At 46.1% G+C, this 19346-nt stretch overlaps 1 protein-coding gene across 1 annotated transcript in view; it reads right to left on the minus strand.

Annotated features, from left to right (window-relative positions):
* Positions 1-18593, minus strand: part of LOC119187865 (nose resistant to fluoxetine protein 6) — a 55804-nt gene extending 37211 nt beyond the window's left edge. The window contains exon 1 of the mRNA XM_037435964.2: positions 17998-18593. Within this exon, the coding sequence (XP_037291861.2) occupies positions 17998-18319 (322 nt within the window). The 5' untranslated portion in view covers positions 18320-18593. The remainder of the gene's footprint in view (positions 1-17997) is intronic.
* Between the last annotated feature and the right edge of the window lie 753 nt (positions 18594-19346).

Below are 19346 nucleotides of genomic sequence, written 5' to 3' on the forward strand. Positions count from 1 at the left end.
AGGTCCCAGTCAGTACGGCAAATTGCGCGTGCGTCGCAAACGAAGATTATTCGGCTACTGGTCAACGAACTGGTCAGAGAACTCGCGCTGCTCTTTGTCTGCCCCGAGACAAAGCACGGACGGCACGAGTCCGGCCGAGGTCAATAAACTCATTTGTCTGGCCTCCCAAACACGGCTACGTACTGCATCGCGGTCCGTTTTCACGCTTCAGATGGCCCAGCCAAGCAAACGGCTGCAGCTTCTGCGGTGACAACATTGGCGACGACGGTAAAGGCGAAACCGTCCCACAACCCGTCCCCGTTCTTTGATCTTGCGCCCTCCGGTGCGCATTCTGCACGCTGGTTTGTAAGGCGCGCGTGGACGCCTTACGCAAGGACCGCGACATGCGGGTCGGCATGGATGGCTGCGCAGCCGTGACGCCAATCGGCGTAATCATCTGCGGCCGCGGCTCTCCGCGATCGGGCTTTAGCGTAGATGATACAATCTTGTGCGAAAGTCAGTTCTGCCCTAGAACATTTACCCTGATCACCTTTTTCAACTGAGTGGAATACTGAGAGACGTCGAAAAAATCGCAAGAGGGTTTTTCTGTTTTTGTTCTGTGTGCTTTTTTGCGGCTGGGAAATTCTTGTTGTTGCTTGAAGCCCCTCTTTGTCATTTGTGCAACCACTGTTATTAGTTCCAATGTTATTACTTGCTTTGTATTTTTATTAGTTATTAGTTATTAGTTTCTCTGTAGTTGCTTTGCTTTGTAGTTGCTTTGTATTGTGGCAGAAGTATCACCCACTAGCATTCTTTCCTATGTACCCCCCTTACTCTATGCTCCGTAATAGAGTCTGTAAGGTATTTTTAAATAAATAAATAAATAAATTAACCAATGGGTCGGTCTCAATATTTAATTTACCGTTGTTCTCGCTACAGTACAAACTGACTAGTGGGCGTATGTTGTTTCGTATTTATAAACATGTAACAAATGTGATCGTAAGCATGTATTGTTTATTTTTGATTTTTTAAAATAAAAATATAAATAAATTAATGAGTGAAGAAGCAGTTTTGTTCTCGTTTCGAGTGTCACGAACGAAGCGCTCGGCATTGATTGCGGCGCAATGAGGCCACTGTACGCTGCATGTGCCTCTATTGCTACAAAGGATACGTACTTACTTATTCTTTTTGTTTTTTACTATTTGACACACTGAATTAAAAACAGAGATGACTCAAATTGTTGAATAGGAGCTTTCACTGAACCGTTATGCCGACTTGCTCTTCGACTTGGTAATAGGGAGAAAGCTATTTTTAACCAGTCTGTCCGTAAAAATAGTGTGGCCGTTCAGGAAATCATACATCACAGGCACCACACGCGGGTTCCGAGAGTTTTGTGAATAGTTGAGGACGTCCTCAACTCAGTCGAATTTTCACTTCTGTCAGTTCATTTGTAGTTTATGTAAGTACGAGCTTGCTCTCTGACACTCCGCCTCCTACTAGATTTGAGCAACTAAGTCCGGCTTAGTAACCCTTCAAACTTGACGGTGCACTTTAGCGAAACAGCGCTCGTCGAAAACAGCGAAGGGCGCTACGACGCATTTGTGTCCTTGCAGCAGCTTTCCGACGTCTACCAGTCGCGCCGAGCGAGAAACAGGAATTCACACGCTGATGCTATTCACGTCGGCGCACCGAAGGCACAAACAGGGACACGCGCAATTCAGGCAGGCGGGTTTATATCATCGCGAAGTAGCCGGGTTGCGCTCGGCTTTCGGCAGGAGCGGCGAAACTAACCGGCCCCTTCGTGAAAACAATGCGCGCGACAGCAAGCAGCGACAGCAGCAGCACCGCCAGAACGAGCGCCGAGAAAAGCAGCCGCCCCGTGGCCACGGCGAGCACTACGAGGAGCGGCCGGATTCTTTTCCTCGGCCACTTCTCACTCGGCGGTTCCTCGTGCTTAGCGGAGTCAAAGCCCGCTTGAAGGAAGTGTACGGCGGCCACGGCCGGCTCTTCGTACAAGCTGCCGGCCGACATGCACGGCAGGTGTACCGGACTGCCGGATGGACGGCGGGGCAAGCGCTGTTGCGCCCGCTCGCTCGCTAATAACAACGGCGCGTGACGCTTTGCTCGTTCGCGAAGGTGTCGGCCACCGGCGCCGCACGACCTGTTACAAAGGTAAACACAGAGTGTGGGGAGGCGCCTCCGGAGACGCGCTTCACCTCTCACTGTTCTTGCATCATGCTGCTGCAGTTCTGCCACTATGGCGTGTTCGCGGTACTGAAAGGCGAGCTTGATAATGAAGACACTGAAAGAGACGAAGAAAAAGAAGAATACTAATATCACAAACACCAGCCAAAACATGACTATCAGAAAACGGGCATTTCAGCTAGTTATCATTTTACATCCAATCGTTATCGTTCCTTTCTTCATTTTTTTCGTCCATGAGCATATCGGTGTCTCTTCCAGCAAGCTAAAAACTTATCCGCGCATGCCCAAAGCAAGCCAGCGTGAGTCCACCAATTATGGAAGAACAAAAATTTTTTTCTTAGTTTTATTCGAAGCGAACAATATCACTGAGTCATTCATCAGCGAGAGGAAAAAAAAACTTCAAATGGCTGCAGGCAATACCTTTACCACAGATTATTCTAAATATTGAATTGTTTTAATGTTACTATATAAAGTTACTGTGCTCCCCCTCCCCTATTAAATCAATGTATGGGGCAGACTCTATGCCCTCCCCTCTTCTTCGGTCACTTGGGGAGGGGGAGGCTAATAATTTTCGCCCCAGAATTACTTTTCTTACTATGCACCAGCTATATATAACCAGGCAGCAAGACGTTACTGAACAGTTCAGCTGTATGTTCTAGTCCTGACTGGTTGTTTTCATGGTCGTGTATACTGGCTGCTACAGCTGAATTGCTAAAGCTGAACTCTAGAAAACGGAAGCGCCCCGCCGCGGTGGTCTAGTGGCTAAGGTACTCGGCTGCTGACCCGCAGGTCGCTGGTTCGAATCCCGGCTGCGGCTGCTGCATTTCCAATGGAGGCGAAAATGTTGTAGGCCCATGTGCTCAGATTTGGGTGCACGTTAAAGATCCCCAGGTGGTCTAAATTTCCGCAGCCCTCCACTACGGCGTCTCTCATAATCATATGGTGCTTTTCGGACGTTAAACCCCACATATCAATCAATTAGAAAACGGAAGCAGGGCGTCTCTGGCTTCTTCACTCATATTTTAAAAATGCTAGCTTCCTTCGAAAAAAAGGTGAAATGAAATAACATAACATATACATCTTTCCACAACGTGAATGCAACGCCAAGAAGTAACAACAAAGAAAAAAAGAACATCTACAATGATGTGCGAAACACCACATAAAATGGTCTCCAGTACTTAAAAACACGTGCCTTCTCTAACAACATAAAAATGATACTTTTCTGCACTCTTAGTGGTCTTTTCAGGGCTTGCATCTTATTTCTCTCTGGCTGAACGGATCAACGAATACCGCGAAAGAAGGTGTAGGCACAAAGAAAAAATAATAATAAGGCAAACCCCAGTGCAGTTTCTCTTTTTTATGTATTTTTGGTTTGCAGAATGCGCCTTACCTATTTGCTTTGTGACCTGCCATGCGCGCAAAGTAGCGACGCGATAGTTACCAAAGATGAATCGACGGCGGCAAAAAGACAGATCGCTGCTTTTGGCCAACGAGAGCTGTTCACTTTATGTCGACGCACCATTCGGGATCCAGGCATCGTGGCGCCCTACAAGTGACCGCCACCGGTGACCCTTTTTGGAGCGCATTGCTCCCGCGCCAAAGGGCGCCCGTTCACCCCAAACTCCGCGACCAATTCCGATGCATCTGCTCTTCCTCGTGCTCCGCAAGGCTCAGTGACCCTCGGACGGGAGAAGACTGAATACGTCCATGGCATTTCGCTCTTTATGCATGGGTCCCACGACTTCCCGCTATTATTATCCCGACCTTAACGACGCTCTTATCCAGAGCTGCACTCGACGTCGTAGGCTAGCTCAGTGTTTATATATATGGAGGTCACCGGCGACAGCGTTTCTCCATGAAGTTCGAGTCACATGTGCGCGCGCGGCGCGAGCTTTGTTCCTGTTTCCGCGAAGGATGTGGCCTCTCTTTCGCTTTTCGTTAGACCTATCAAATGAGTGCCACATAGTCACGAATTCTCTCGGAAGCGATTTTTTTTTCTCGGCCTCCAAAAACACAACATTTTCAGGTGGCGAAATGGTGCATCGTTAAACTACGTTTTTTTAAGGACGCATTTTAGTGATGATTTCTCTTCTCTCCTCACCCAATCGCGTTGCCCCTCACTCATTCTTTCTTCCTGCTCTTGGCAGCGTGGCAGGTCCAGTGCTTATTAGAAACTGAGACACTTACTAAAGTTTACAAATATTTTAATGCATCTCTATCCGGCATCAACTAGAAAACTGTGTTTCTGTCACACAACACGATCTCCTCTATTAGGAAAACAAAGAACAAAACAAAATGAATTTTCTTGCCCAGGCTCAACCTGCAGGTCCTCACGCTCCGAAGGCGAATGTCTGGACAAGTGGGCTGCACACCCATGCTTGCAGAATAAAAACATATCTGAACCACAAAAATGTTTTGTACTCGCAATGAGAAAAAAAACAGAAAGAATAACAGAAGAGTTTCTACGGACGCTTTGGTGAAGTATTTCGGGTTGGTTAAACAAGAACGCTTTCTAGAACCACTAGTAAAATCAACACGGAGCGTTCCACATAACACGAAACTTCCGAGTCTGAAAAAAACTTAATTCCAAACACGCGTTTTCATGATCGTGGATTGGGCACTTCGGTGGGCTGTTCCAGAAGCTGACTAACGATGAAAAAACTAAAAACAAACAGATGAAAATACGCCATAACGCTTGCGTATCACCAAGACTACTATCCATTCTGTCATGACATATTTTCTTTCAGATAAACTTGCCCTTTAATATGCGTTGGCATGTGCATAGTCTGCTTGTAAGCGCTCTTATGCCCTTGTTACTAAAACAGGTTAACTGCGGTTACAACCAACCATGGTTGAGTGCGTTCTACCATGGTTAGCACCAGCCACGGCTCGTTGATTTTACACAGCCCAAAAGCGTCCTCGATTAGGGTGGTTAGCGTCACCTCTAAGGACGCCGCTATTTCTACAGTGAACCGCCAAACTTGGGTTGCCAATCTCGGTTTCCTACAACTGCGGCTAGCGGCATAGCAGTGGTTTCGTGTAACGTGCAACATAAACGTGCCATGGTTACATGTAAGCACGGTTACGTTAACCGCGATTCAATCTGCCTGTGTAACAAGGGTGTTAGACATTTCGGACAGCTGATCGAGGAGGGCACGCAAGCTTGAAGTGCGCTGCAGCTACGAAACTAGGGGTGAATGACAGCATGTACTGAATATCATTGCTCCCGGGACACGTTAGTCACCGCTTACATTCATTAGTCCGGACAGAATTTTGAAATCGTCATCTTTGAAGGCAATCATATTGCTTGCGTGGGTCAAGCTGTTTAAGTAGAACCATAAACCCATGTCGAGTAAGAGGGGTAAAAATGGAGGACAACTGTACGTGTGCCACGAATGCTTTGTTTATATATATATATATACATATATGTGACGTATGAAGCGATGGTTGTTAGAAGCAGAGAAGGAAGAAGTGCTTTTAGAATAAACATGGCGTATGAGCCAGGCCACGTCTCCCATTCATCGTAGCGTCACACGAGTCGACAGGATGAAGACCTCCCAGCCACTTCATCAGTGTCTCATCATCGACGCAGTTCCACACAAGACGCCCTGACCATACATCGACTACGGAATCATCTCCTAGCCGCACACAGCGACCTGCACCATGACAGAATCATCGACCGACCTTCCCATCCCCAAGTACACCGGAGCAGCGGACGATGGACCTGTACAGGACTGGTTCGACCTGTTCGAGTTCCACACTACCACTGCATCTTGGTCGGAACGGCAAATGGTTACGAACTTCAGCGACTACGTCACCGGTGAGGCTTTTAAATTTTACCTCACCCACATATTCGACAACGACGAGTCTTGGCAAAAAATAAAAGAAGAAATGATCATTTGGTTTCAAGACTATAAGGAAGATTTGATTAGAACACACACTCTCAGTGCATTCGAACTCAGTCATCGCAGTCATAAGCAGCGTTCAAGCATTCGAGCACACAGCATGAATTTACAATTCCCGTCAGGTGAAGTTATCCACATGCTCACGGAAAGACCACGCGGTCGTTTTCCCAACCTTCCACCTGGCTCCTCACCCGAGCAAATATCGCCAGTGCTCAACTCTCCGCTGCATAAAAGAATGCAATCCACTGTTGATGACCCAGATGAATTCAATACTTCGTGGCACATGCGTACTTTGCAAACTGACTTGGTATTCAGCTCAGCAGTTCCACAAAGACAGAAGCATTCACAATCAGCATCTTGTGAAGAAAAGTATTTTGCAGAAGCGTCTAGTGTTCATCAATCACAAGATCGACGCGACGGCAATCCAGCATACAACCTCACTGCCAACACTGAAAACAAAAGCGCAGGTGCGAGTTCTGATGACACAAGTGCTATTCAGGCAACCACCAACAATGAGCGGTTTATAAATATAGAAGATTCAAGTGCACGAAACCTCCCACATTGTCTTGCGCCAGAGACAGCTGCATTGGTTGGCGTTGTAGAAGCCTGCGAAGGACTTGCTAAGAATGCTGGCACACCACGATCAATGTCACACCACACGCAAGTCGACGAAACCAAGAAACTACAACGTCAACGTATACTTCAACATTGTCAGCGACGAAAGAAAACTTCATCGAAACCACTCTTAAGGCTCAAAGAACATTGCGAAAAGGCCCATCTTTGTGGATACATTCTCTACCAGACATTTAAAATGCGCCTTCAATTAAAACATCTGCGACATCGCTATAGAAAAATCTCCAAAAGCCACAAAAGCACCCCTTGTACCCGGCAGGAACACAGGCAGCGGCCAATTAACCTCGATCAACGCTCACGCAAGCTGCTTGCACGGCCTGTGTATCACCCACGACGAGGAATTCGATGCCTAAAATATTGGAACTGTCGATTCTGCAAGATGTTCGAACCTCGTTCGTTCTTCACAAGAATTCCAGCTGTGATTACCCTTATCTCTACGTCCAAAGCATTTTTGTGTTATCCAGGACGCAACCACCAGCCTCGCCCACCAGAACTCCTGCGTTAACCGGACTGCTGCACTCTCTCCTGAAGTCTGAAAGTTTACAGAACTTCCCTGGAGCACAGAACCAATTGTGAACTATGACATTTGTGACTTTTTAACCTCTCCTTGTTTACTTTTTATTGTTCGTAATCCGCGCTTTTTTTCGGGGGGAGGGGGAATCGTGTGACGCTACGATGAATGGGAGACGTGGCCTGGCTCATACGCCATGTTTATTCTAAAAGCACTTCTTCCTTCTCTGCTTCTAACAACCATCGCTTCATACGTCACACGATTCCCCCTACCCCCGAAAGAAGGCATGGCTTACGAACAAGAAAAAGTAAACAAGGCAAGGTTGAGCAGTCACAAATGTCAAAATGCACAATTGGTTTCATGTCCCAGTGGTATATATATATATATATATATATATATATATATATATATATATATATATATATATATATATATATATATATATATATATATATATATATATATATATATATATATATATATATATATATATATATATATATATATATATATATATATATATATGTGTGTGTGTGTGTGTGTGTGTGTGTGTGTGTGTGTGTGTGTGTGTGTGTGTGTGTGTGTGTGTGTGTGTGTGCGTGTGTGTGTGTAAAGTGTGTGTTGAAGAATAAATCTTCGATGAAAAAATCGCTTACCACGTATTCTTGTCAGTAAGACTGACTTTCCTATGAATTCAAGTTATGTTTTAAAGAGATGACGTCATGGGCCACCAGTTCCTTTCCATTTATTCAAACAATGCAGTGATAACATTGGACGTCTTCAACAAAATGTAATAACAGCAAGGCAAAGTCGTGCCGCACTTCGTATTGTTCACCATTCCCTTGAACACTTTCGGCGTATCATTGGCATTGCCACTAACTACTGACTCAGACAAAAATAAAATAGACAAAAAAGTGTTATATTCGTTCGTAAGAACGAATGCCAGCCAATCTTAACCCCTGAAATTTGATTGGGATAAGTGGCCCGCCAATGACCATATAGGCAAGCGTCATGCGGAGCGAAGTGACGTTCACATACGTAATATTGCGTGACGGAAGCGCATAGGATCAGGCCAGGTGTCATACCACGTGAACTGCGTAAAGTAAGCTGCCCGATCATTGCAAAGACATCAGCCATAATTCATCATCATCAACCACGGCTTACAGTGCGCAGCATACGCAGGTGCTCGCATTCACTACAAGCACGTAGCGGCTATTTGCAAATCGGCGAATAATGGCGCATTCTGCACTGTATTTGCAGTAATGGCGCATACTGCACTGTATTTGCAGTAGGCGCTGTATGAGAAAATTGAGAACGGCAGATGTGCAGGCGCAAGCACGTTCTTTTCCTCTTGGCACTGTCGAGGAGCTTAAGCATCCGTCGAGGAGCTAAACCATAGTGAATGCCTGAAAAGCCGGTGCGAACAGGGCCCGAGAAGACCATCGCGTTCCACGCTGAAAAGCGGAGCTCGAGCGTTCTCTTCTTTCTGGACGTGAATTTCGGCCGCAGGGGTTCTCTCACCCAGAAGTACCTTTCTAAGTTCTCAGAGACCGAGTATACGTTAAGCGTTTTATGTAATTCACAAAGCTTTTACGTCCAACTTCATATTTGGCATAATATCAGTTATGATTAAGCATATGTCTAGATTCTTAACATCTCTCGCATCTTTCACGCTCTTAGCACTCCGAGCTTCGCCCTGGGCACATGTTCAAAATGCAGCAGTTATCTCGAAATAGCGAACTCGTTGGCCTTTTCTAAGTCGGAAGTAGCAGTCATGGGCTTACTCCTTTCCTTTTTTTTTTTGAGTTCCGTCCGTGTAGTAGCTGCACTAGCAAATATTGCAATATTCTGTGTAGTAGCAAATACTTTGCGAGGAAATTGCACAGAGACTACAACTCTACTGAGAGGACTCGAACTTACGAGGTCAAAACATTAATAACCACCTATGAGCGACTTTTTACATTTTTTATTCTATGTATTACTTTCAGCGTGCTAACATGGTATGCAAACACTGCACATGCAAAGTGCAACACAGTTCATGTAGAAAGGCCTTACAATCAACATTTCAAGAAAACAAGCCCAAAGGAGGTAGGCAATGACAGACAATTAATCGATCGAGGTTACCCGCGGGAATTTCCACCAGACTCTCAACCACTGAGCCGACTCATCAGCAGTGAAAAATACTGATACTGAAGAGCAAGCAGCAATTATTATGTAACGTCAACACATCTGTTAACTGCATTGCTGTGGCGTCCGCCCAATTTTCATGTTATGCCAGGTAGCCTTTCCAACTGCATGCAAAAGCACTCTAAGGTTTTTTCTACGCGTAATCACCGTGCTGAACAACGCTTTTTTGGATCGTCTTCTTCAATCTTCTTCTCTAGGCTTGACGTCAAATAATTATCTGGGTGAATAATGTGACATCTACTGATGTAGCAACTCCAGTGGGAATTTGAAAAACCGAACCTTAATAGAGCATGTGATGAGCTATATAAATGGCTCTGGTAAGGGCTGCAATTCAATCCGGTAAGGTAATAGAAGCAACAAAAACAGTTTTTATGTTTCACTACCTGGAGGCGAACCTTCCGAACAAATAGGACTCGTACTTCTTTCACTTCTCTGAAGGAGACCACCGCAAGAATAACCGCGCAAATAAGTCTGTTTCCCCGAACAACGTAGTTATAGTTCGCCATATAGTACCGTGTCGCTGCTTCGCGTTATGGACGAAGTTTCTTTTCTTTTTCGTTTACTCTATATTGTATACGAATGACACAAAATGACTTAATATTGGAATACGCGTCTGTGTGACGTGGCAGCCGATCTATCAATGTGCACGGATCGGCTTGAAAGAGCGCCTCCGGTGAAGCGAGAATCGCGCGGCAAAAAATCACTTCCGCGTTGAATCGGCGTAGCTGGCAAACACGAGATCCAGGACACCAAGGAATTCCAGCACCACTTGTCAGAAACGTGTCGATGGGGCCGTGGCGTGCCGCCGTAACAAGTGACCGCTGAGTGTTCTGGCGCCCCGTTCCCTCGTGTTTACCTTAAACGGTTACCGAAATAGCGGCACCAGTTCGACATCTTGCCATGCGTTCCACTTCTCTGAGTCAAAACAGAGCAAATGCACGCAGCCACTCTCAACTGGACGCTCTTTACATGTGAACGCTACTTCGAGGCAGCGCTCAGGGAGGGAAAGAAAAGTGCAACGAAGTGGGCAACGACGTGGGCGCTCTCGACATCTCCGGTTCTCTCTGGCAGCAAAGGGCATTTTGTTCCACTCGGTCCGGAACGCTGTCTTCTAGGCCGGCCTCATTTCCTCCCCGCTCTGTCAGCAGGGACAGAATGTGCACGGGAGCGCCTTTAGTGGTTCGGACTCGTCGTGCTTTTACAGAACCGTCCCGGATCGCTTGCTCCCCGCTCACGCTAAGCCGCTGACCCTGCTGCTTCATGCACCGTGCTGGATGCAATCTGTCCGCTTCTATAGGTTAAAGAATTCCCAAGGAAATTACTGCGGCTCGTTCAGTTTCTCTCTCTCTCTCTCTTGTGTCTTAATCGTGCGTCGAAGTGCTCTCGTTCAAGTGAAATGAGTTTGCGGCTGTCAGGAATGCATGCGCAAGTTTTAATTGCGCATACAGTATCTGTTGCGCAGTCTTCCTGTTTCTACAACTGTTGAGTTTGCCCTGCCTCAGTAGAGTTTATCGTATGCCACCAAAAGTTTCCCACTTCCAGCCCCTTTTTTCTTCCTAAATTTAAGTGGATCTTGGAGCGGACGCCAGTTTACTGCTGTCTAGGTACGCGCATGCTTTTTTTTTGTCACTTCCATTTGTGACTAAATTTAACGAACTTTCTCCACTAATACATGCATGCAAGAACCATACATGCAAGAACTTGTCGGGTATGCACGTGGTATCACTAAGTAATCACGCGTGATTATGTTGGGTCTACACTGTAATAATAATTGTTGGGATTCCACGTGCCAAAGTATGATTATGAGAGACGCTGTACATGAAGAATCTAAAAATTTAGACCACCCAGGGTTCTTTAATGGGTATCTAAACCCGTAAGTAGAACAGGCCTCTAGCACTTTCACCTCAATCGAGAGAGCGGCTGGGATTCGATGCCGTGACCTGCGTCAGCAGTCGAGCGCCTTAACCACTATAGACCACCGTGGCGTCGGGTATCGTTTGGTTAACATTTTATTATGTTGGGCCAGTTGATGCATCGTTACATGAAAGACGTTGCGCAAGCATAAACAGAGGAGTATTTCATATCATATCCTGTATTTTATCTTCTCTCTCTCTTTCTCGGTCCGGACGACACTTGTTGGGAGTCATCGAAATTTATGCATAATAAACTGGGAATTCTAGCGATTTTCTTTCTTTTAGAAGAACTCTCCTTAGTACATTCGTCGCAATCCATGTGGCCGCGTAATCTGTAACACTTTTGCGTGCAGCCACCGCAGATGAGTATAAGTTATAGGCATCACTCGAAGGGTCAAACTATTCAATAGTGACCACACTTCTTTCTTCGGCTGATCAGGCAAATGAAGTATTGAGATGGTCTTGAAGTATGATGGTTTTCCGAGAACTAATTATTCGACCGAAGCGTGGCGCATACTCAGAAGCGCAAACTAAGGGAGACACTGTCGGTCAGCCGTTTTACTCCTCTCGTGCAGCGTGTTGAAAGAGAAACGTCACGAGCCTACGGCGGCGCCGTCAGTTGCCGGCTGATGCAAACGTTAAAAATGATGAATGACGACCCCTTTCGCAGTCGTACACGCAACCCCTTGTCAACTCTAACGAAATACCAGACGTCACTCGAGTGAGTGAGCACGCGAAGAGAGAAGACGAACCACACGAACGGTGTTTGACAAGATGAAGAAAGGCCTGCGTCCCATGGCGGGGCCGCCGAGCAAAGTGCCTCGACTGTTTGCTCCTCGAAGCGTTCCACTGACCGGAATCGCCGGGGCGCGATACCGAGTACGCTCCCGTATAAATGACCCCCTTGCAGCGGCCGGGACCGGGCTCGAGGCAAGCAGCGGCGAAACCTGCAGCCGCCGGTTGCCCAACGCGCGGGGGTCGCGCCGCACACGCCCAGCGTCCGCGCCGAATTATCTCCGAGACGCGCCATCTCCATTGCGCGCGGAGGCCTGCCACATGGCACTTTCGCTGCTGCTCGCCACCTTCCGCCGATCCACGAACTATGTTCCCGCGTGATCGTGCCATCGACACACCCTACCGCGTAAGCCTACGTGCGCGCATTCGTAGTCTACACTCTGGAGTGGGATGACGGGAGCCTGCACTGGGGAAACGACGTTTCCGCCAGAAAGTGTGGAATGAGACGTGATGTACCTTCACGCCACTTCCTTCCAAATATGATGCGTTCTATCTCTTTCGATGTCGCTCAAAGTGAAATTGCAATGCTGCTGCATCCACACTGTCAAACAATTAACGACGGCCTGCTGCCCCGTTTCTCTAATAGAGTTGTTTTATTGTGTGTAGGGCGAGACGAACAGAAAGGATGATAACTCGCCAGAAGGAAAGCTATATCTATAAAGATGCGAAAGAGTAGTGAATTATAAGACGTAAAGCGTCAAAAAGCTACCACTCCCCCCCCCCCCCCTCGCTGCTAGACCAATAACTGTGTGCACGTTTTCTGTCAGTACAACCGGCATATAAGTATGTAATAAAAATGTGGGCATATCACTTGTTTTCGCTTTGAATGCGATATTTTCTTCCCCTACCCGCAGTGGTTTCTTTGCAGTGCAAGATGCCTCTGCGACGCTTTCACGTCATGTGCGTCGGCATTGCGGAGGAGACCACCACTGAGCAGTAGCTCTACAAGAAAAACTATTCCGTTCTGTTTTTATTCTATCTGTCCTGGCATCCACTAGTGTTGTTCGCAATATTTTTTTCATTATTATTAGTTGTGTAGAAGAAGATAGTAGTGTCAATCCGTGTCACCGGCTACACCTCTTTTTTTTTCATAGTAGTTCTCGTAGTGCGTGAGTGTTATTTGCGCCTTTAGGGGCGTCTGAAAAGGTAATCTTCAACCCAAGGCCACTGACCTAAGATAAAGGCGGCATATATATATATATATATATATATATATATATATATATATATATATATATATATATATATATATATATATATATATATATATATATATATATATATATATATATATATATATATATATATATATATATATATATATATATATATATATATATATATATATATATATATATATATATATATATATATATATATATATATATATATATATATATTCCTGGGTGGGAGGGTGAGGGGGAAGCTGATTTTGGTCACACTTTATGTGTAATTGTATGTGTGCGTCTATGTATGCACATGCCCAAAGAGAAATACAGGTTGAACGGTGCGCGCGGAGGGTGGGGGGGGGGGGCTAAGCATTTTTTCTTCCTTTTCTGGCTACGCCGCTGCTGATGACGATGAGCCATCAAGCCGTTCAAAAACATACAGTATACAATAACACATAAACACAACATAAACGAGACTATCGGCTCGGCTACCAGTTCTTAATACGAAGTTGCTTTTCACTTTTCTAGTCTTATGACAAGCTTTGGGTCTCAGGGAGCTGGGTGCTTTCCTGAAAGCCGGAGAAAGCTGAAACTTTTGAATTACGATAGTGTTTATCAGTCTACTGCGTCTATACTACAAGTGTGCTAAAAGACGTATCTACTGAATATGATTGAATAGATTTATAAAGTGTGTAAAACACACCTTCGGCATTTGCAGAATTCTCAAGGAAAGCAGAATTGGTGACTTTACATTTCTAAAGCTGCATGGCTCATGTGGAAGTTGCCATGCTGACCCCATTCTTTGATTGATTGATACGTGGGGTGTAACGTCCCAAAACCACCTTATGATTACGAGAGACGCCGTAGTGGAGGGCTCCGGAAATTTCGACCACCTGGGGCCCATTTCTTGTAGCGCAGTTGACAATGGAACATAAATGATAACCCCGATCCCATTTCGATTGCTCTGTAGAGAGCGCCATGTTTACTGTCTGTATCCCAGGTAAGTGGCCTTGGGCTCAAGATCGTTCTTGCGAGTGCGTCAGTATGCGTGAGTTACGTAGGCAAAAAGCTTGTGGAGATACACGATTTCAAAATATATATATATTTCTCAAGTTTAAAAAATAATACCCTCTAGTAACTTCACCTATTTTTCGCTAATACATGAGACTTTCAAATGAGATATTCTGCATATTTTTAGACCAATCACCAAGACAAGTTTTGGACGCTGAATACAATTCTTTTCCCCAAAAAAGTGACATTCGCATTTTTTTCCCAGATGATCTGCTATAAGTTCAGTGCCTAATTGATTTTTAGCTTGTACCATCTGAAACAGACCACCAGCACATATTTTACTATTTGTGTCCTTTGAGCTTGCCCTGTTCCCACAAAATAATCCCAAATTTGGCAACATTATTAAGTTGTGCTCGTGGGAACAGCCCTCGAAGAATCGATATACATAAGTCATACTTTTTACAGTTGAATCACTTCATTACTTTGGCAAAACACCATTTTATGAAGTGCATTCCAAAAGTGTCTTTTGTAAAAAAAAAATTATTGCTATTTGACGCTCTCTAGCTCAGTCGGCGCTACACTGCAGACTCCCATAAATAGGAGGGGAAATTTTTGACAATGGAAATAAATAATCAGGACGAGTTTCGCACTTCGAGAAACACGTGAAAATTTTTTCAGTCATATTCTTGATGTGGGAAAAACGCTGGATGATTTCGCGTGGAATGAATCAAAAGATATAATTATGACGCAGTGGGCGCTTTAAAACTGCACTTGGAGTATGCACTCTATAGGATAGGTTGAAACAAACTATATGTTGCGCGCACAGTCGCTCGTTTCCTGGTGGAATGTTTGAGGCCCGCACAGACTACCGAAGCTATTGAGATGGCAATGCGTTCGGGGCCCGATTACGCTATCGCGTTCTGCTCTTGAGGGTGAAGCTCAAATGCCCTCCACGCTTTTTCTACAGTCCTTACTACGCCCAATATTCAGCAGCTTTTTGACGGTAAAGAAATGCAATTCTGGGATTAAAGGAAATGTACCACTGAAAATGACACTATTGACTTGACCTGATTCGTGGACGAAAACTGTAAGTGAACGCAGCAATCGCAGAGCGTCGGAATGAAAGCAAACGCGCCGATATCCGCCTCACAATCTCTCCTTTGGTGCTGGCCCAATTTACAGATCAAAAGTGCTCGCGCAAGCAGAGCGACCAGGACTACCACGAGTTTGAAGGCAAGAATTCCAGCGGGGAAAGAAAAAGCGGCGGCTTTCTCCACGCGTAAGCGACCTCATTCAGTGAGGGATTTCCGGAACTTGGCATAGGAACGAACGAAATTCCGGAAGCTAAAGGTTAAGCTGTGTAGCGAAACGGCATGAAAGAAGAGCTTTACATGTCGGGATAAAAATCACCCGCGAAAGAAGAAGCAAATAAGACTCGTAAGAAGAGATAAAACGTGCGTGCGAGCTTCGTTCTCAAGTTCCCCGCGCAGTGGCTGTCAATCTCCATCCGTTACTGTCTGCGCGCCAAGTTGTCGCCAGCCCACCTCAGCTTTCCCCTTCCCCGGGCAACCCACGCGGCGGCGTCCGATGACTGCGTCTGCGTGGCTGCTTTATTTTCGTTTCTCGTTGTCGTTTTGTCCTCGCAGTACCGGCCGCGCTTATCATCGCGCTCAGCTTCCGGATTTTCTCGCACCGGCCGCTGACCGAACGCGATCGCCCGGAGCCCCGCAGTGTCTCGCTCTTTCTCGCGGCCCTCCGCGTGGTGTCGTCCGCGGGACACCGATATTGTGCTTTCCGGTCGGCGCGTCGGATGCTTCCTTCCTGGTACACGACAGACATCGTTCCCAATCAACGCCGTCTTTCACGGGCGTGACTTATTAAGACCGTTCCATTTAGGCGAGCCAGGGCGAGTGGACTTTTCTCGCCGAGCTTTGTTTTGTATGCACGACCTCTGTCTCATTACCGACGATGGAGTTCTCAACTGGTCCTTTAGTTTAGTTGTCTTCTTCCTTTATTCCTTTCACCTACTGTGGAGGGTCGGCCCGTCTTTTCTTCTTCTTCTTCTTCTTTTTCTTCCTCTTCTTCTTCTTCTTCTTCTTCTTCTTATTATTATTATTATTATTATTATTATTATTATTATTATTATTATTATTATTATTATTATTATTATTATTATTATTATTATTATTATTTTAAGATTGTGAGTTTGCGGGCCCTGTACGGCCCTCTGTTTTTTCTTTCCTTTTGTGCCTCCCAAAACATATTGTGTACTCGCCAGTGACAGCGTGTAATAGCGCACGTGCCAATAACAGCACACTGAACGTCGGAGAGTTTGAGCCGGACATCACTCACTCACAGCTCTTCACAACTAACGATTTCAAGTGAATAGCTTCGAGACATAAGACCTAAACTGTTTGCGGGCATTTCAAGGCGCAGGACTGTATAACCAATTAAAAAAGATACTACTTTCTACAAGGTCGCAATATTTCGCACCGTCAACAAAAAGTCAACAGTACATATAGAAAAAAAATATTTACAATATAGTTCTTACGAAAATGTTATCGCTGTCAAGCAGGTTTTTTGAACAAGAAAGTTGTCTGAATGCACCAAGGCATGTCCCCTCTCAAAATATAAACAAGGTTAACGTTAGATTAAAACAGACCTTTGCATTTTCAAGCACAATTCACGAGCTATACTTCTTTCAATAATGGCCGCACTCAGGGGGAACAGTGATAAGCATAGCTTAGCTACCCTCGGGAAATGAATGTAGCTTTTTCAAGGCTTTACGAGAACCATGGCCACTCACCCACTCACTACGCCTGTGATATACTGCATCCTGACGCGCAGGTAACAACATACTGTCGCCTTAGTATAATAAAGAGAGCAACAAGCTACAATATGATACACTTACTTGTAAATTAAGTGATTTTATTGTGTTCAATATGGTCTATAGCTTTAATTAAAACACTTTAGTAGGCAGCTGACCACGCTATTTTGCAGATTTCTAACTATTCTGCAGAAAACAAACTCCGTAAAAGCTTCAGACTGTTATAAAATGGGTAGTACAGCACAAGTTTAAGGGCGCATATCCGGGATAACGGACGAGAAACTACTTTTGTTATTTCTAAAACAAACAAATAGAATTAATTGCTTGGTTCCGCCACTTGCTCGACAGTATCCTTTCCTATAGCGTCACCCAGGTTCGCATATCGAATTTCACCTGAGATAAACTATGAGCGTTTTGCGCTTCTGTTTAAAAGAGTTATCTTACTTAATGTTTTCACGCTGACCGGTGTTCGAGCACGTGCCATTCATGGGAACCATTGCTCGAATAATGTAAATAGCTTTTGCTTTCTATGAATACCCATGTAAAGAAAGAAATAACGTTAATCCATCCCCAAAGAAGCCCGAATTCTCAGAATATGTATAAGTAGTAGTCAGCTTTTCAAGTGAACGTGAATATTCTTCGCCAAAAGTACGATATATAAGTACCATAAAGCAGTTACCTTAGTCATGTCTGGAAACTTCTGTTCTTGCAATTTCATATATACCAAAATAAGCGATGCACCTAGAATATATTCTAGAAAGAACTGGAATATATTCTAGCTCATATCTGGGGTAAATGGTAAAAATACACCCGTCACTTTGTGTCAAGCTTTGAAACAGTGCATCGCCATTCGCGTACTTACGTCTTATGGCCCAGGACTTGAGCTGGCGCAGTCCCAGCATGACCTTAAAGTTGGCCGCCTGACACTCGGGTGACATGCCAGCTTCGCCGCTGGCGCGTAGCATTTGAGGCAAGAGGCGACGCAGCTGGGTGTCCACTGTCGACTTGAGCATCGACTCCACCTTGGCCCACGACCGGCGCACGGCTTCGGCCGCGTCCGGCGTCGTCGTCGGCGGCTCGTCGGTGGTCGGCAGTTCAGTCGTTGTCTCCTCCGGCGTCGTCTGAGCGATCACCGCCTCTGCTACGAGCAGCAGGAGTGTCATCTTCCACAGGCTGAGCCGCATGGTACCTGAGGCTGTGGTTGCCGGGCGGGCTTACACTAGTATTCCAGCACGCGCTGACAAGGCGCTACGGACGTTGGTGGCTGACGGTGGCTCAACGTTCCGTAAAAGCCGGCGGCCCCAGCTCATGACCCGTAGGCAGCGAGTGTAGATAAGCGACTGGCGCTGGCCACCCGTGGGTCTCTGGAGCGTTGCTGGGCCCCGTGGAAAGGTGGTGCCGCTGGACCGGGCCAGGTGCACGTGCGCGCGGCAAGGAAGAAACGCTGACGTCGGCCAGCCAGCGTTGGCCGGCGCCAATGGCAGACCCGTTTACGTGACCAAGGGAAAGGGGCCACTGCGGGGAGAAAGCACAATTCGGGGAGGAAAGCGGCGACCAGCGCGGGAGTCTCGCGGCACCCACACACGCCGAGGGAAGAAAACGCGCAAGAAACTCACGAAGCTGACCTAAATTAGGGGACCCTCGCTGTCGCACAGAGGGCACAGAAGGAAACGTGGACAACGAGGCGGCCGACCGCATGTGTCTGTGTGTGCACGGCCATCTTCAGCAGAATCCGCAGGAACCCCGCGGACGCGCGTTAATTTTTTTTTTTTTCTTTTCCTCCGTACGTAGCGGAGACGGTCTACATTTTGGTCGTGCCTCTCAGGCAGTCGCGCAGCGGAACATAGCTGCTACTATTGCCGGTGGCTGTGGCGGCCGGCTTGTGCTTGTGGCTGCTGCGTGACATTCATATTTAATGGCATTTCTCTGCTTACATTCGCGAGCACCTGCGAGTGAGTGCCCATGTACGAGCCGGTAGTTTAGCTGCGTCACACGATTAACGCCAAGCGCAGGGTCAAAGTGCGCTGCCGCAAATTATTTTGCTACTTATGAGTGCCGCGTCGCCGCCGCTTGAATGAACCAATTTGTTAAGCTTTCGTTGCTGTCATGAAGCTTTGAGCAGTTATATGGTCCGTAATTTTTTCCCGCTGCCAAATTCGCAACCAGAGAGAGAGAGAAAGAAATAACATGCAGGGAGGCAGTAAGGTCAAC

This window comes from Rhipicephalus microplus, chromosome X, assembly GCF_043290135.1.
Source record: "Rhipicephalus microplus isolate Deutch F79 chromosome X, USDA_Rmic, whole genome shotgun sequence".
Lineage (NCBI taxonomy): Eukaryota > Metazoa > Arthropoda > Arachnida > Ixodida > Ixodidae > Rhipicephalus > Rhipicephalus microplus.